This window comes from Oncorhynchus keta, chromosome 1 (genome assembly GCF_023373465.1).
Source record: "Oncorhynchus keta strain PuntledgeMale-10-30-2019 chromosome 1, Oket_V2, whole genome shotgun sequence".
NCBI lineage: Eukaryota > Metazoa > Chordata > Actinopteri > Salmoniformes > Salmonidae > Oncorhynchus > Oncorhynchus keta.
Genome location: NC_068421.1, coordinates 87,120,756 through 87,140,508, shown reverse-complemented (window position 1 = coordinate 87,140,508; position 19,753 = coordinate 87,120,756). Strand labels below are relative to the sequence as shown.

The following is a 19,753-nucleotide window of genomic DNA, read 5'->3' as shown; positions in this document are numbered from 1 at the left end:
CAACACATAGTCAACCACAACACAGTCACACTAGTCCACTGGTTCAACTTCTAGTCAACCACAACACAGTCAGACTAGTCCACTGGTTCAACCTCTAGTCAACCACAATAGAGTCAGACTAGTCCACTGGTTCAACCTCTAGTCAACCACAATAGAGTCAGACTAGTCCACTGGTTCAACTTCTAGTCAACCACAACACAGTCACACTAGTCCACTGGTTCAACCTCTAGTCAACCACAACACAGTCAGGCCAGTCCACTGGTTCAACCTCTAGTCAACCACAACACAGTCAGACTAGTCCACTGGTTCCTCTAGTCAACCACAATAGAGTCAGACTAGTCCACTGGTTCAACCTCTAGTCAACCACAACACAGTCACACTAGTCCACTGGTTCAACCTCTAGTCAACCACAACACAGTCAGACTAGTCCACTGGTTCAACCTCTAGTCAACCACAACACAGTCAGACTAGTCCACTGGTTCCTCTAGTCAACCACAATACAATCAGACTAGTCCACTGGTTCAACCTCTAGTCAACCCAATACAGTCAGACTAGTCCACTGGTTCAACTCTCTAGTCAACCACACAGTCACACTAGTCCACTGGTTCCTCTAGTCAACCACAATACAGTCACACTCGTCCACTGGTTCAACCTCTGTCAACCACAACACAGTCAGACTAGACAACTGGTTCAACTGTGTCAACCACAAGTCAGGCTAGTCCACTGGTTCAACCTCTGTCAACCACAGTCAGTCTAGTCCACTGGTTCACCTCTAGTCAACCACAGTCACAGACTGACTAGTCCACTGGTTCAACTTCTAGTCAACCACAATACAGTCAGACTAGTCCACTGGTTCAACTTCTAGTCAACCACAATACAGTCACACTAGTCCACTGGTTCAACTCTAGTCAACCACAACACAGTCAGACTAGTCCACTGGTTCACCTTCTAGTCAACCACAACACAGTCAGACTAGTCCACTGGTTCACCTTCTAGTCAACCACAACACAGTCAGACTAGTCCACTGGTTCAACTTCTAGTCAACCACAATACAGTCACACTAGTCCACTGGTTCAACTTCTAGTCAACCACAACACAGTCAGACTAGTCCACTGGTTCAACTTCTAGTCAACCACAACACAGTCACACTAGTCCATTGGTTCAACACATAGTCAACCACAATACAGTCACACTAGTCCATTGGTTCAACACATAGTCAACCACAAATCAGTCAGCCTAGTCCACTGGTTCAACCTCTAGTCAACCACAATAGAGTCAGACTAGTCCACTGGTTCAACCTCTAGTCAACCACAATAGAGTCAGACTAGTCCACTGGTTCAACTCTAGTCAACCACAATACAGTCAGACTAGTCCACTGGTTCAACTCTAGTCAACCACAACACAGTCAGGCCAGTCCACTGGTTCAACCTCTAGTCAACCACAGTCAGACTAGTCCATTGGTTCAACCTCTAGTCAACCACAATACAGTCAGACTAGTCCACTGGTTCAACCTCAAGTCAACCACAGTCAGACTAGTCCATTGGTTCAACCTCTAGTCAACCACAGTCAGACTAGTCCATTGGTTCAACCTCAAGTCAACCACAGTCAGACCAGTCCACTGGTTCAACCTTTAGTCAACCACAGTCAGACTAGTCCACTGGTTCAACTTCTAGTCAACCACAGTCAGACTAGTCCATTGGTTCAACCTCTAGTCAACCACAATACAGTCAGACTAGTCCACTGGTTCAACTTCTAGTCAACCACAATCAGACTAGTCCACTGGTACAACCTCTAGTCAACCACAATCAGACTAGTCCACTGGTTCAACCTCTAGTCAACCACAATACAGTCAGACTAGTCCACTGGTTCAACCTCTAGTCAACCACAGTCAGACTAGTCCACTGGTACAACCTCTAGTCAACCACAATCAGACTAGTCCACTGGTTCAACCTCTGGTCAACCACAGTCAGACTAGTCCACTGGTTCAACCTCTAGTCAACCACAGTCAGACTAGTCCACTGGTTCAACCTCTAGTCAACCACAACACAGTCAGACTAGTCCACTGGTTCAACCTCTAGTCAACCACAATACAGTCAGACTAGTCCACTGGTTCAACCTCTAGTCAACCACAACACAGTCAGACTAGTCCATTGGTTCAACCTCTAGTCAACCACAATACAGTCAGACTAGTCCACTGGTTCAACCTCTAGTCAACCACAACACAGTCAGACTAGTCCACTGGTTCAACCTCTCGTCAACCACAACACAGACAGTCTAGTCCACTGGTTCAACACATTGTCAACCACAATACAGTCAGACTAGTCCACTGGTTCAACCTCTAGTCAACCACAACACAGTCAGACTAGTCCACTGGTTCAACCTCTAGTCAACCACAATACAGTCAGACTAGTCCACTGGTTCAACCTCTAGTCAACCACAACACAGTCAGACTAGTCCATTGGTTCAACACATTGTCAACCACAATACTGTCAGCCTAGTCCACTGGTTCAACCTCTAGTCAACCACAATACATTCAGACTAGTCCATTGGTTCAACACATTGTCAACCACAATACTGTCAGCCTAGTCCACTGGTTCAACCTCTAGTCAACCACAATACATTCAGACTAGTCCATTGGTTCAACTTCTGGTCAACCACAGTCAAGCTAGTCCACTGGCTCAACTTCTAGTCAACCACAGTCAGACTAGTCCACTAGTTCCTCTGTGTCAACCACAGTCAGACTAGTCCACTAGTTCCTCTGTGTCAACCACAGTCAGACTAGTCCACTAGTTCCTCTGTGTCAACCACAGTCAGGCTAGTCCACTGGTTCCACTATGTCAACCACAGTCAAGCTAGTCCACTGGTTCCACTATGTCAACCACAGTCAGACTAGTCCACTAGTTCCTCTGTGTCAACCACAGTCAGGCTAGTCCACTGGTTCCACTATGTCAACCACTGTCAAGCTAGTCCACTGGTTCCACTGTGTCAAACACAGTCAGGCTCGTCCACTGGTTCCACTATGTCAACCACAGTCAAGCTTGTCCACTGGTTCCTCTGTGTCAACCACAGTCAAGCTAGTCCACTAGTTCCTCTGTGTCAACCACAGTCAGGCTCGTCCACTGGTTCCACTATGTCAACCACAGTCAAGCTAGTCCACTGGTTCCTCTGTGTCAACCACAGTCAGGCTAGTCCACTAGTTCAACACATTGTCAACCACAATACAGTCAGACTAGTCCACTGGTTCAACCTCTAGTCAACCACAACACATTCAGACTAGTCCATTGGTTCAACACATTGTCAACCACAATACTGTCAGCCTAGTCCACTGGTTCAACCTCTAGTCAACCACAATACATTCAGACTAGTCCATTGGTTCAACACATTGTCAACCACGACTGTCAGCCTAGTCCACTGGTTAAATATCTAGTCAACCACAGTCAGACTTGTCCACTGGTTCAACTTCTAGTCAACCACAGTCAGACTAGTCCACTAGTTCCTCTGTGTCAACCACAGTCAGGCTAGTCCACTGGTTCCACTATGTCAACCACAGTCAAGCTAGTCCACTGGTTCCACTATGTCAACCACAGTCAGACTAGTCCACTAGTTCCTCTGTGTCAACCACAGTCAGGCTAGTCCACTGGTTCCTCTGTGTCAACCACAGTCAGGCTAGTCAACTAGTTCCTCTGTGTCAAACACAGTCAGACTAGTCCACTGGTTCCTCTGTGTCAACCACAGTCAAGCTAGTCCACTGGTTCCACTGTGTCAACCACAGTCAGGCTCGTCCACTAGTTCCTCTGTGTCAACCACAGTCAGGCTAGTCCACTAGTTCCTCTGTGTCAAACACAGTCAGACTAGTCCACTGGTTCCTCTGTGTCAACCACAGTCAAGCTAGTCCACTGGTTCCACTGTGTCAACCACAGTCAGGCTCGTCCACTAGTTCCTCTGTGTCAACCACAGTCAGGCTAGTCCACTGGTTCCACTATGTCAACCACAGTCAAGCTAGTCCACTGGTTCCACTGTGTCAAACACAGTCAGGTTCGTCCACTGGTTCCACTATGTCAACCACAGTCAAGCTTGTCCACTGGTTCCTCTGTGTCAACCACAGTCAGGCTAGTCCACTGGTTCCTCTATGTCAACCACAGTCAGACTAGTCCACTGGTTCCTCTGTGTCAACCACAGTCAAGCTAGTCCACTAGTTCCTCTGTGTCAACCACAGTCAGGCTCATCCACTGGTTCCACTATGTCAACCACAGTCAAGCTAGTCCACTGGTTCCTCTATGTCAACCACAGTCAAGCTAGTCCACTGGTTCCTCTATGTCAACCAAGGTCAAGCTAGTCCACTGGTTCTTCTGTGTCAACCACAGTCAGGCTAGTCCACTAGTTCCTCTATGTCAACCAAGGTCAAGCTAGTCCACTGGTTCCTCTGTGTCAACCACAGTCAGGCTAGTCCACTAGTTCCTCTGTGTCAACCACAGTCAAGCTAGTCCACTGGTTCCTCTATGTCAACCAAGGTCAAGCTAGTCCACTGGTTCTTCTGTGTCAACCACAGTCAGGCTAGTCCACTAGTTCCTCTATGTCAACCAAGGTCAAGCTAGTCCACTGGTTCCTCTGTGTCAACCACAGTCAGGCTAGTCCACTAGTTCCTCTGTGTCAACCAAGGTCAAGCTAGTCCACTGGTTCCACTATGTCAACCACAGTCAAGCTAGTCCACTGGTTCCTCTGTGTCAACCACAGTCAGGCTAGTCCACTAGTTCCTCTGTGTCAACCAAGGTCAAGCTAGTCCACTGGTTCCACTATGTCAACCACAGTCAGGCTAGTCCACTAGTTCCTCTGTGTCAACCACAGTCAGACTTGTCCACTGGTTCCACTATGTCAACCACAGTCAAGCTAGTCCACTGGTTCCTCTGTGTCCAACACAGTCAGACTAGTCCTTCCACAAGATTGCACACATACTTATCAGGTTTAAAGACTTACTCTGTGAACCAGAACATAAAATAACACTAGTATAGTAAAACAACAGTAGTGTGGCTCTGAGCAGGGAAGTATGAGGTCATGGTGGCTAGTGGACTGGGGCTTAATGGGAGTAGGGGAGGGAGGGGCCAGAAAACAGAGAGACATGACATGAAAGAGCCCGAGGAGTGATATGCAAGGACGCGGGGCGGTTCGGCCGGAGCCATTGCTGCGACAACCTCAGTTAATAACAACACTTGACAAGAACCAAAACTCTGAGGAACAAAAAAATATACCTCTTGAGACTTCAGCCTCAACTACAGCAGCCAGATCTACAGAGAAATTGGTCATCAATCTGTCCGGCACGCTGCTCAGACCGTACACCACCAGCTCACCCCACCCAACTAAACTCCCCCTCAGGAGGCTAGTCCACCCAGGGAGGAAGGACATCATCTTTCCTTTCATCCCTCTTTTTCATAAATCATCCCTGGCTACAAACACAGTACACAGAACACAGCAGTGGCAAGGACAGTAGCTAGGACAGTGACTAGAACATGTAGGACAGTGGCTAGAACATGTAGAACAGTGACTAGGACATGTAGGACAGTGGCTAGAACATGTAGGACAGTGACTAGAACATGTAGGACAGTGGCTAGAACATGTAGGACAGTGACTAGAACATGTAGAACAGTGACTAGGACATGTAGGACAGTGGCTAGAACATGTAGGACAGTGACTAGAACATGTAGGACAGTGGCTAGAACATGTAGGACAGTGACTAGAACATGTAGGACAGTGACTAGGACATGTAGGACAGTGACTAGGACATGTAGGACAGTGGCTAGAACATGTAGGACAGTGGCTAGGACATGTAGAACAGTGACTAGGACATGTAGGACAGTGACTAGGACATGTAGGACAGTGACTAGGACATGTAGGACAGTGGCTAGGACATGTAGGACAGTGGATAAGACATGTAGGACAGTGACTAGGACATGTAGGACAGTGACTAGGACATGTAGGACAGTGGCTAGAACATGTAGAACAGTGGCTAGGACATGTAGGACATTGACTAGGACATGTAGAACAGTGGCTAGGACATGTAGGACAGTGACTAGGACATGTAGGACAGTGACGAGGACATGTAGGACAGTGGATAAGACATGTAGGACAGTGACTAGGACATGTAGGACAGTGACTAGGACATGTAGGACACTGACTAGGACATGTAGGACAGTGGATAAGACATGTAGGACAGTGACTAGGACATGTAGGACAGTGACTAGGACATGTAGGACAGTGGCTAGAACATGTAGAACAGTGGCTAGGACATGTAGGACAGTGACTAGGACATGTAGAACAGTGGCTAGGACATGTAGGACAGTGACTAGGACATGTAGGACAGTGACTAGGACATGTAGGACAGTGACTAGGACATGTAGGACAGTGGATAAGACATGTAGGACAGTGACTAGGACATGTAGGACAGTGACTAGGACATGTAGAACAGTGGCTAGAACATGTAGAACAGTGGCTAGGACATGTAGGACAGTGGCTAGGACATGTAGGACAGTGGCTAGGACATGTAGGACAGTGGCTTGGACATGTAGGACAGTGGCTAGGACAGTGTCTTTGACATGTAGGACAGTGGCTAGAACATGTAGGACAGTGGCTAGGACATGAAGGATAGTGGCTAGGACATGTAGGACAGTGGCTAGGACATGTAGGACAGTGGCTAGGACATGTAGGACAGTGGCTAGGACATGTAGGACAGTGGCTAGGACATGTAGGACAGTGGCTTGGACAGTGGCTAGGACAGTGGCTAGGACATGTAGGACAGTGGCTTGGACATGTAGGATAGTGGCTAGGACATGTAGGACAGTAGCTTGGACATGTAGAACAGTGGCTAGGACAGTGGCTTGGACATGTAGGACAGTGGCTAGGACAGTGGATAGGACATGTAGAGCAGTGGCTAGGACAGTGGCTTGAGAATGTAGAACAGTGGCTAGGATATGTAGGACATTGACTAGGACATGTAGGACAGTGGCTCGGACATGTAGGACAGTGGCTAGGACATGTAGAACAGTGGCTAGGACATGTAGAACAGTGGCTAGGATATGTAGGACATTGGCTAGGACAGTGGCTAGGACATGGAAAGTGGCCCCACAGGGGCTTTCAGAGACTAAACAGCGCCCCTCACGCCCCCTCCTCATACGACAACAAATCACTCAGGTAAAAATGTGTCATTTCCTGTCTGACAGCGTTGACATTATGGGCACCCTGCTTTGCATCTGTTTGCGCTCACCTCACAGCAAGGGAGCAGAGCCCTGAAATACAGTTCCATTGGCCCTGGAACCCAACACAAAAACTGAACACTGGAAACCAACACTGAAACTGAACACTGAAACTGAACACTGGAACCCAACATTGAAACCCAACACAGGAACCCAACATTGAAACCCAACACTGGAACAGAACACTGGAACCCAACTCTAGAACTCAACACGAGAACCCAATTTTAGAACCCAACACTGAAACCCAACACTGAAACTGAACACTGGAACCCAACATTGAAAGCCAACACTGGAACAGAACACTGGAACCCAAATCTAGAACTCAACACTAGAACCCAATTCTAGAACCCAACACTGAAACCCAACACTGAAACTGAACACTGGAACCCAACATTGAAACCCAACACTGGAACAGAACACTGGAACCCAACTCTAGAACTCAACACTAGAACCCAATTCCAGAACCCAACACTGAAACCCAACACTGGAACTGAACACAGGAACTGAACACTGGGGGCCCTTAATACATGACATGGCATGTCACAAAACAAATCAGACCATGGCACATCAATCAGACCATCAGACCATCAGACCATCAGCCCATCAGACCATCAGCCCATCAGACCATCAGCCCATCAGCCCATCAGACCATCAGCCCATCAGACCATCAGCCCATCAGACCATTGCACATCAATCAGACCATCAGCCCATCAGCCCATCAGACCATCAGACCATCAGACCATCAGCCCATCAGACCATCAGCCCATCAGACCATCAGCCCATCAGCCCATCAGACCATCAGCCCATCAGACCATCAGACCATCAGACCATGGCACATCAATCAGACCATCAGACCATCAGACCATCAGACCATCAGACCATCAGCCCATCAGCCCATCAGACCATCAGACCATCAGACCATGGCACATCAATCAGACCATCAGCCCATCAGCCCATCAGCCCATCAGCTCATCAGACCATCAGCCCATCAGACCATCAGACCATGGCACATCAATCAGACCATCAGCCCATCAGACCATCAGACCATCAGACCATCAGACCATCAGACCATCAGACCGTCAGACCATCAGACCATCAGACCATCAGACCATCAGACCATCAGACCATGGCACATTGTTAAGACCATCAGACCATCAGCCCATCAGACCATCAGACCATCAGACCGTCAGACCATCAGACCATCAGACCATCAGACGACCATCAGACGACCATCAGCCCATCAGACCATCAGACCATCAGACCATCAGACCATCAGACCATCAGACCATCAGCCCATCAGACCATCAGACCATCAGACCATCAGACCGACCCAGACCATCAGACCATCAGACCATCAGACCATCAGACCATCAGCCCATCAGACCATCAGACCATGGCACATCAATCAGACCATCAGCCCATCAGCCCATCAGCCCATCAGCTCATCAGACCATCAGCCCATCAGACGATCAGACCGTCAGACCATCAGACCATCAGACCATCAGACCGTCAGACCATCAGACCATCAGACCATCAGACCATCAGACCATCAGACCATCAGACCATCAGACCATCAGACCATCAGCCCATCAGACCATCAGACCGTCAGACCATCAGACCATCAGACCATCAGACCGACCATCAGACCATCAGACCATCAGACCATGGCACATCAATCAGACCATCAGCCCATCAGCCCATCAGACCATCAGACCATCAGACCATCAGACCATCAGACCATCAGACCATCAGACCATCAGACGATCAGCCCATCAGACCATCAGACCATCAGACCGTCAGACCATCAGACCATCAGACCATCAGACCATCAGACCATCAGCCCATCAGACCATCAGACCATCAGACCATCAGCCCATCAGACCATCAGACCATCAGACCATCAGACCATCAGACCGTCAGACCATCAGACCATCAGACCATGGCACATCAATCAGACCATCAGACGATCAGCCCATCAGACCATCAGACCATCAGACCATGGCACATCAATCAGACCATCAGACGATCAGCCCATCAGACCATCAGACCGTCAGACCATCAGACCGCTACGGAGAGCCAACTCTGAAGAATAAAGAATGTCTTCTTCTCTATCATTCCAGTCTTACAGTAGGTCAGCAGACAGATGCTTCAACCGAAGCATGGCTTATCAATTACATCTGCACACCTTGATGTATTACTGTAGTAATTCAGGATAAGTGTCTTGCTCAAGGGACCAGCAGAAGTAGCGTAGAGCCTCCTGGGTGTGTGCTGATCGGTAGGCCATACTGCTGACCTATAAAAGTCATTTTTTTACAACTACTCCAGCTTACTTTAAGCGTGAGAGAGGAAATCCCTAAATATTTTGGACAAACATTTCCGTGTGAGGAATGAGGAATTTATTGTTTACCTTAATGGACCACATTCCAGGCTCCGGATCCTTGATGTTGACGACTCTGGCAGAGTTAGGAATGTGCAGGAGTTCCGTCAGACCATCGCTCTTCCCGACGAGCTTCCCTGTTTGGAAATACATTTACATTTTCTTTGCAGCCAAACAAACCAAACAAACGTCATCATCTCAGAGCTAATACAATAGAATTGAACTCATCAAACTAATATTGAGCTGAAACCAAATCAAATTGTATTTATCACATGCGCCGAATTCCACTTTACGTGAAATGCTTACTTACGAGCCATTCCCAACGATGCAGAGTTAAGAAATAATAATCAGATACAAATAGTAACAAAAGAGGAATGAAATACAAAATGGATCTATATCCTGTGCAGGGAGTACCAGTACCAGATCATTGTGCAGGGAGTACCAGTACCAGATCATTGTGCAGGGAGTACCAGTACCAGATCATTGTGCAGGGAGTACCAGTACCAGATCATTGTGCAGGGAGTACCAGTACCAGATCATTGTGCAGGGAGTACCAGTACCAGATCATTGTGCAGGGAGTACCATAGCCATAGTATATAGCCTCGTTATTGTCATGTAATTTTCTTTGTTATTTTTCAAATGTTTGTGTTTATTTTGTAAATATTTCTTATCTCTATTTCTTGAACTGCATTGTTGATTAAGGACTTGTAAGTAAGCACAGGAAGGTCTAAACCTGTTGCATTCGGCACATATGACAAATAAAATTTGATTTGATTTGATATAGAGGTCCTGGATGGCAGGGAGTTTGGCGCCAGTGATGTACTGGGCTGTCAGCACCACCCTCTGTAGTGCTTTGCGGTCGAGAGCGGTGCCTTTGCCATGACAAGCTGTGATGAAGCCAGTCAAGATGCTCTCGATGGGGCAGTTGTAGAACTTTTTGAGGATCCGAGGATCCGAGGACCCATGGCAAATCGTTTCAGCCTCCTGAGGGGGAAGAGGTGTTGTCATGCCCTCTTCACGACTGTGCAGGTGTGTGTGGGCCATGTTAAGTCCTTAGGGATGTGGACGCTAAGGAACTTGAAGCTCTTGACCCGCTCCACTACAGTCCTGTCGATGTGGATGGGGGCATGCTCTCCCCCCTCTTTCTCCTGTAGTCCACAATCAGTTCCTTGGTCTTACAAACATTGAGGGAGAGGTTGTTGTCCTGGCACCACATTGCTAAGTCTCTGACCTCCTCCCTGTAGGCTGGTTCATCGCTCTCTGTGATCAGACCTACCCGGCAGTCGTGGGTGAACACGGAGTACAGGAGGGGACTAAGCACACATCCCCCAGGGGGCACTCCGTGTAGAGGGCCAGCATGGCAGAGGTGTTGTTGCCTAACCTCACCACCTGGGGCCGGCCCATGAGGATGTCCAGGATCCAGTCGTAGCGTGAGCAGTTCAGTTCCAGGGCCTGGAGTGGACTATGATGTTGAACACTGAGCTATAGTCTATAAACAGCATTCTCACTTAGGTATTTCCCCTCTATCCAGATGGGAGAGGGAAGTGTGAAGTGCAACTGAGATCGCGTCATCTGTGGATCTGTTGGGACGGTATGTGAATTGGAGTGGGTCCAGGGTGTCTGGGATGATGGTGTTGATGTGAGCCATGACCAGCCTTTCAAAGCACTTCATAGCTGAGTGGAACTGAAAGAAGTCCCCCAAATAGTAAAGCTACAGTACTTTACAAAAGCCTTCAGTGAACAGTACAGTGCCTGAAACAGTGAGCAGACAGTCCTATGAAAGGTTATAAAAGAGAAAAGATCATAGAGTCATAGGGAAGGGGTGTTTTGTGCAGTGGCCTACCCTGGGGGTTGCGTATCTCGATGTCAGGTGCGGGGCCGCTGAGTGCCACAGTGACCTCCTTCAGGCTGGGGTCAAAGGGGATCGGCCAGGTGTTGCTGACCCCGTTGTAGTGGTCAGTGGACAGCAGGTGGACCTTGGACGACTGCACTGCCTCTTCCACCCATTTCAACACCTACAGGAAGGGAGAGAGGGAGAGGGAGTTGGATGAGAGGACAATATGCACAGAGATGACAATATGCACACACACACACACACAAAGAACATAGAAGGGAGATTTCATGCCAGAAGACCCACAAATATTTCTGGTATCTCAGATTGTTCTGGAAATTCTCACATAGAAACTTCATTGAGAGGAAGGATGTTTTTATATGCTTTTTACATTTGTATCACAAACCATTTCTGAGAAAATCATGATAAAGCTATGAGAGCTTTGAGATAACTCTGTAATGAAAAGCGCTATACAAATGATTAGAGCTGTACAAAGCATTATTATTATTATCAGCTGCAAGGTCATCCCCCAACATGTGCAGGGACTTTGGAGAAAAGGGGTTGTTAGAGAGAGAGAGAGAGAGAGAGAGAGAGAGAGAGAGAGAGAGAGAGAGATCGATAGATCGATAGATCGATAGATAGATAGATAGATAGATAGATAGATAGATAGATAGATAGATAGATAGATAGATAGATAGAGAAAGAGAGAGAGAGAGAGAGAGAGAGAGAGAGAGAGAGAGAGAGAGAGAGAGAGATCGATAGATAGATAGATAAAGAGAGAGAGAGAGAGAGAGAGAGAGAGAGAGAGAGAGAGAGAGAGAAGAGAGAGAGAGAGAGAGAGAGAGAGAGAGAGAGAGAGAGAGAGAGAGAGAGAGAGAGAGAGAGAGAGAGAGAGAGAGAGAGAGAGAGAGAGAGAAAGCGAGAGACAAGGGGAGAGAGACGGGGGAGAGAGAGACGGGGGGGGGGAAACATGTGGGTCAATGCCCATGTCAGAGCAAAGAGAGAGTCATTTTTACATTGTCCTTCAAGATTTCGACTTCAAGAAAATCTAACTAAAAAACCTAATATTTCCATTGATTTGCATTCTTTGGAATGCTCAGACATCATGCATCAATCTGTTTAAGAGCTGTGCAATCAATTAAAGAACTCTTTCACAGTGAAGTCCACATACATCACAGTTCAGGCAGGCTTGGAGTGGTCCCACCTATAGGATACGACACTAGAGCAGTAAAACCGTCCACCATCCGTAACTCCACTTCATTTCAAGCCTGCATGTTCTGTGTCTGAGAATGTTCTGCATCTGAAAATGTTCTGGGTCTGAAAATGTTCTGGGTCTGGAACCAAGTCATAGATCAGTCCTATGTTTGTGTTCTACTGAGACCCGACTCCTGACAGACAGACAGACAGACAGACAGACAGACAGACAGACAGACAGACAGACAGACAGACAGACAGACAGACAGACAGAGCCAGCTAAGCCCCACAGTCTGCTCAGTAGTTGAGAAGAATGAAGTGATGATAGTAACTCATACTTCCACCAAGTTAGACGGGTTTTTTTAGGTACTATTGTATGTCTGAAATTACCAAATGTTATTTGAGGACAGAGAGAAAGAGAAAGTGAGGGAGGCACACAACTAAACTGAGAGCAAAGTGAACCAAGAGCAGTAAGTGTAGAATTAATTAGTTCCATTGAGGCTGATTGACAGGTCTTTCCATTCAAGCTGACTGACAGGACTAGTTCCATTCAGGCTGACTGACAGGACTAGTTCCATTCAGGCTGACTGACAGGTCTTTCCATTCAAGCTGACTGACAGGACTAGTTCCATTCAGGCTGACTGACAGGTCTTTCCATTCAGGCTGACTGACAGGTCTTTCCATTCAGGCTGACTGACAGGACTACTTCCATTCAAGCTGACTGACAGGACTAGTTCCATTCAGGCTGACTGACAGGTCTTTCCATTCAGGCTGACTGACAGGTCTAGTTCCATTCAGGCTGACTGACAGGTCTTTCCATTCAGGCTGACTGACAGGACTAGTTCTATTCAGGCTGACTGACAGGTCTTTCCATTCAGGCTGACTGACAGGACTACTTCCATTCAGGCTGACTGACAGGTCTTTCCATTCAGGCTGACTGACAGGTCTTTCCATTCAGGCTGACTGACAGGACTAGTTCCATTCAGGCTGACTGACAGGACTAGTTCCATTCAGGCTGACTGACAGGTCTTTCCATTCAGGCTGACTGACAGGACTAGTTCCATTCAGGCTGACTGACAGGTCTTTCCATTCAGGCTGACTGACAGGTCTTTCCATTCAGGCTGACTGACAGGACTAGTTCCATTCAGGCTGACTGACAGGACTAGTTCCATTCAGGCTGACTGACAGGTCTTTCCATTCAGGCTGACTGACAGGTCTTTCCATTCAGGCTGACTGACAGGACTAGTTCCATTCAGGCTGACTGACAGGTCTTTCCATTCAGGCTGACTGACAGGTCTTTCCATTCAGGCTGACTGACAGGACTAGTTCCATTCAGGCTGACTGACAGGACTAGTTCCATTCAGGCTGACTGACAGGACTAGTTCCATTCAGGCTGACTGACAGGTCTTTCCATTCAGGCTGACTGACAGGACTAGTTCCATTCAGGCTGACTGACAGGTCTTTCCATTCAGGCTGACTGACAGGTCTTTCCATTCAGGCTGACTGACAGGACTAGTTCCATTCAGGCTGACTGACAGGACTAGTTCCATTCAGGCTGACTGACAGGTCTTTCCATTCAGGCTGACTGACAGGTCTTTCCATTCAAGCTGACTGACAGGACTAGTTCCATTCAGGCTGACTGACAGGTCTTTCCATTCAGGCTGACTGACAGGACTAGTTCCATTCAGGCTGACTGACAGGACTAGTTCCATTCAGGCTGACTGACAGGACTAGTTCCATTCAGGCTGACTGACAGGTCTTTCCATTCAGGCTGACTGACAGGACTAGTTCCATTCAGGCTGACTGACAGGTCTTTCCATTCAGGCTGACTGACAGGACTAGTTCCATTCAGGCTGACTGACAGGTCTTTCCATTCAGGCTGACTGACAGGACTACTTCCATTCGGGCTGACTGACAGGATAAGTTCCATTCGAGCTGACTTTTTCCATTAAGGCTGACTGACAGGACATGTTACATTCAGGCTGACTGGCAGGACTAGTTCCATTCAAGCTGACTGACTGGACTAGTTTGATTTGGGATGACTGACAGGACTAGTTCAATTCAGGCTAACTGACAGGACTAGTTCCATTCTGACTGACTGAAAAGACTAGTTCCATTCAGGTTGACCGACAGGACTAGTTCCATTCGGGCTGACTAAAGAAGCTAGTTCCAATCGGGCTGAATCTCACCTCGTTGACTTGTTTCTTGTCCAGGTGGAACACCTGTCCAGAGCTGGTGGAGGCGATCTCTTCGTAGACCTTGTACCCAATGTGAGCCCGGTCATCACAGTCCCCTGTCAGCACAAACACCACCTAGACACACACACATACACAAAACACATAGGGCATCAGACTATAGGCACAGCGGCAGAAATAAAGGAATGCAATATTTACATTTTAAACCACATTCAATCTTCTTCAACAATCTCTTCCAGATGTTCACAGCTGTACCTGAGACTGTTTCTGCTGGATGAGCTGCAGGACCTCCTGGGTCAGCTTGTAGTCTTTGGATCGAGCATCTGTGAACACGTAAATGAAGGACCCTGGCAGGGAGATCTCCAGGGCGATCTTGATGGCGCCAATGCTCATTTCTGGGCAGTCTCCACCTCCCTGGTGACAGAACCATTAGGATGAGCCAAAACAAACCAATACAGCATGTTGGGTACATTCACTATCGAAGTGTTCTAGAACATTCTTGGCATTGTACAACAGAGCACTAAATGGGAATTTTGCAAGAACACTTGATTCCACACCTATTTGTACTTGAAGCACATTGGAAACCATTAAGGATGAATGCAGTAAAGCTATCTAGCAAAAAAAAATGGAACATTTGACACTATTGCACCTCAAAAATGTTCCAAGATAGAAGAATGTAACGAGCTCCATTTGAAAGGTTCGAAGAGGGGAACGTCAACTACAATGACAGTTAAGACCAAACAGAGGCAATATACAGGAGCTCTACACACAGGACATGACAGCCACCATCTACCTCACTGCTAGCTGACAGGCAACCACCATCTCCCTCACTGCTAGCTGACAGGCAACCACCATCTCCCTCACTGCTAGCTGACAGGCAACCACCATCTCCCTCACTGCTAGCTGACAGGCAACCACCATCTCCCTCACTGCTAGCTGACAGGCAACCACCATCTACCTCACTGCTAGCTGATTGTTTTGTCACATAAACTGAAATTAGGCAAACTATTACCGTGCTTCTACATCTGCATTGCTTGCTGTTTGGGGTTTTAGGCTGGGATTCTGTATTGCACTTTGTGACATTTGCTGATGTGAAATGGGATTTATAAATACATAAATACATTTGATTGATATTAGAATTTCAGCAACCTGGAAATTGTGCAGCGATTTCTGCATATCACACCTTTGATACTTTTTACCCAAACTTTTACAACATATTGGACATTTTCTTTTGCTTTGTAGACGTAATCATATTGGGAAATACTTTTTGTCAGTGTGAAAATGGAACTGAAGGAGGCCTTGTTGTGTCTCAAATAGCTGTTCTGCAGAATAAAATAATGGACATGGGGTTCTGCAGTGACTTCTACAACGCTGTCACCGAGAGGTTCAGCAGGCAACTGGACTTCCTTTACAAGTAAAGGAAGGCCTAAATTTATTCTGCTTTGCAATTTGCAGGTTAGGCTACTGATGAATTGTGAGAAGAGACAACATATCTTTGAATGCATTGAATTTATCAAGCCAGAATTTAGTTCTGATGTTTTGAACTGCATTTTTAGTCAAATTGAATCAAATCAAATATTGGTGCAGCTGTAAAATCTTTTGAGGATCTGAGGACCCATGCCAAATCTTTTGAGGATCTGAGGACCCATGCCAAATCTTTTGAGGATCTGAGGACCCATGCAAAATCTTTTGAGGACCTGAGGACCCATGCTAAATCTTTTGAGGATCTGAGGACCCATGCCAAATCTTTTGAGTATCTGAGGACCCATGCCAAATCTTTTGAGGATCTGAGGACCCATGCCAAATCTTTTGAGGATCTGAGGACCCATGCCAAATCTTTTGAGGATCTGAGGACCCATGCCAAATCTTTTGAGGATCTGAGGACCCATGACAAATCTTTTGAGGATCTGAGGACCCATGCCAAATCTTTTGAGGATCTGAGGACCCATGACAAATCTTTTGAGGATCTGAGGACCCATGCCAAATCTTTTTAGTCTCCTGAGGGGGGATAGGTTTTGTTGTGCCCTGTTCACAACTGTCTTGGTGTGCTTGGACCATGTTAGTTTGTTGTTGATGTGGACACCAAGGAACAAGAAGCTCTCAACCTGCTCCACTACAGCCCCGTTGATAAGAATGGGGGCATGCTCAGTCCTGTTTTTCTTGTAGTCCACAATCATCTCCTTTGTCTTGATTATGTTGAGGGAGAGGTTGTTGTCCTGGCACCTCCCTGTAGGCTGTCTCATCATTGTCGGTGATCAAGCCTACCACTGTTGTGTCAGAGTACAGGAGGGGACTGAGCACGCACCCCTGTGGGGACACCGTGTTGAGGATCAGCGTGGGGGATGTGTTGTTACCTACTCTTACCACCTGGGGGCGGCCCATCAGGAAGTCCAGGATCCAGTTGCAGAGGGAGCTGTTTAGTCCCAGGGTCCTTAGCTTAGTGATGAGCTTTGAGGGCACTATGGTGTTGAACGCTGAACTGTCATCAATGAACAACATTCTCACATGGGTGTTCTTTTTGTCCAGGTGGGAAAGGGGAGTGTGGAGTGCAATAGAGATTGCATCATCTGTGGATCTGTTGGTGTGGGGTTTCTGGGATAATGGTGTTGATGTGAGCCATGACCAGCCTTTCAAAGCATTTCATGGCTACAGATGTGAGTGCTACGGGTTGGTAGTCATTTAGGCAGGTTATCTTAGTGTTCTTGGGCACAGGGACTATGGTGATCTGCTTGAAATATGTTGGTCTTACAGACTCACCAGGGAGAAGTTGAAAACGTCAGTGAAGACACTTGCCAGTTGGTCAGCGCATGCTCGCAGTACACGTCCTGGTAATCTGTCTGGCCCAGCGGCCTTGTGAATGTTGACCTGTTTAAAGGTCTTGCTCGCATCGGCTGCGGAGAACGTGATCACACAGTCATCCGGGAACAGTTGGTGCTCTCATGCATGTTTCAGTGTTACTTGCCTCGAAGCGAGCATAGAAGTTATTTAGCTCATCTGGTAGGCTCGTGTCACTTGGCAGCTCGCGGCTGTGCTTCCCTTTGTAGTTTGTAATAGTTTGCAAGCCCTGCCACATCCAATGAGCGTCGGAGCCGTTCATTTCGACTGTTGATATGGAAATTTCATTAGAACCTTATTTATTATATATATGTGTGTGTAATAATATTTTACATAATAATATTATTATGTGTGTGCGTATTTTGCGCTCATTGGAAGAATTATTCATCCATTGTGAAAGGCTATGGAGTAGGGATGGGAATTGCCAGGGACCTCACAATACAATATTACCACCATACTTACTGTATGTGCTGATACGAAATGTAATACAATTCTCAGGATTCTGTATGTATTGCGATTCGATACTGCAATTGTTTTGCGATTCGATATTCCAAACATATTTCTCACTATATGTCTGCTGCAGAAAGACAAGAGAGAGCCATGAGAAATCAAGTTTTGATCAGTCTTGTAAATAAAAATGCTGAAAACAAGTTGGTTCACTATTTAAAAAGAAATGGAGAACAAGCTATAGGATGAAAAATACCAGAGTTTTGGTGCAGGCACAGCTGACTAGCGCTAGCTAACACTACCTTACAAATAATTGGAGTCAAATAGCGATATATAATATCGTCCCAAAATAATATTTAAATGTATCCCTACTATGGAGATTGTGTTGTGAATTATTCAGATGAAATGTGTCTATATATTGTTATTTTAGTGCCACATATCAGTTGTAACTGTGGATGCTACATCGGTCTATGGCTGAGGTGATATGAGCATGTAATTTTGCAGGATTAAATCACATCCAGCCGTGATTGGGAGTCCCATAGGGCGGGGAACAATGGGTCCAGCGTCGTCCAGGTTTGGCCCATTGTAGGCCATCATTGTAAATTAGAATTTGTTCTTAACTGACTTGCCTAGTTAAATAAAGGCAAAATAAAAAAATTCAACGTTTAAAATATGCCGCCATCAGAGGCTATCGCTTGTGTATCTTGGCTACATCGGTATTTACATTTGGTTAGATTTTGGGTAAATTTCAGTTAATAGCCTATGTCACTCTGGTTGTTGGAGCTATCTATTGTATGGTGAACTTGGGCTTCATCGATGTTTATTTGTGAGTAAATATGGCTTTGATAATACCCTGTGCTTACCCTGCCACCGGCCTCACTGCACGTCCCTGCTGCATGCATTATCTAGCTTTATAAAAGCTTTACGTAGCATTTGGGCCAAACCTGGACGACGCTGGGCCCATTGTTCCCCGCCCTATGGGACTCCCAATCACGGCCCTATGGGACTCCCAATCACGGCCCTATGGGACTCCCAATCACGGCCCTATGGGACTCCCAATCACGGCCCTATGGGACTCCCAATCACGGCCCTATGGGACGACTCTTGACCAATCAGTGTGTTACCATAGGGGTCTTTTCATAGTGATATAAGTAAGCAATAAGGCACGAGGGGGTGTGGTATATGGCCAATATACCACAGCTAAGGGCTATTCTTAAGCACGACGCAACGCGGAGTGCCTGGATACAGCCCTAAGCTGTGGTATATAGGTAATGATAAGTTTATAATGATATAGACTACCGTTCAAAAGTTTGAGGTCAGTCAGAAATGTTCTTGTTTTTGAAAGAAAGGCAGATTTTTTTGTCCATTAAAATAACATAAAATTAATCAGAAATAGGGTGTAGACATTGTTAATGTTGTACCCACAAAACACTAGTCTCTTTTCACTAGTTATTCTTTTCTTTTTATTGGCCAGTCTGAGATATGGCTTTTTCTTTGCAACTCTGCCTAGAAGGCCAGCATCCCAGAGTCACCTCTTCACTGTTGATGTTGAGACTGGTGTTTTGTGGGTAGTTTTTAATGAAGCTGCCATTTGAGGACTTCTCAAACTAGAAACTCTAATGTACTTGTC

At 46.7% G+C, this 19,753-nt stretch overlaps 1 protein-coding gene across 1 annotated transcript in view; it reads right to left on the bottom strand.

Moving 5' to 3' along the window:
* The window catches only part of hmcn1 (hemicentin 1), a 253,969-nt gene that overhangs the window by 172,401 nt on the left and 61,815 nt on the right, over positions 1-19,753 (bottom strand). Inside the window, exons 3-6 of the mRNA XM_052523937.1 lie at positions 15,097-15,255; positions 14,836-14,958; positions 11,465-11,636; positions 9,652-9,758 (exon numbers count right to left, since the gene is read on the bottom strand). Coding sequence (XP_052379897.1) covers positions 9,652-9,758; positions 11,465-11,636; positions 14,836-14,958; positions 15,097-15,255 — 561 coding nt within the window. The remainder of the gene's footprint in view (positions 1-9,651; positions 9,759-11,464; positions 11,637-14,835; positions 14,959-15,096; positions 15,256-19,753) is intronic.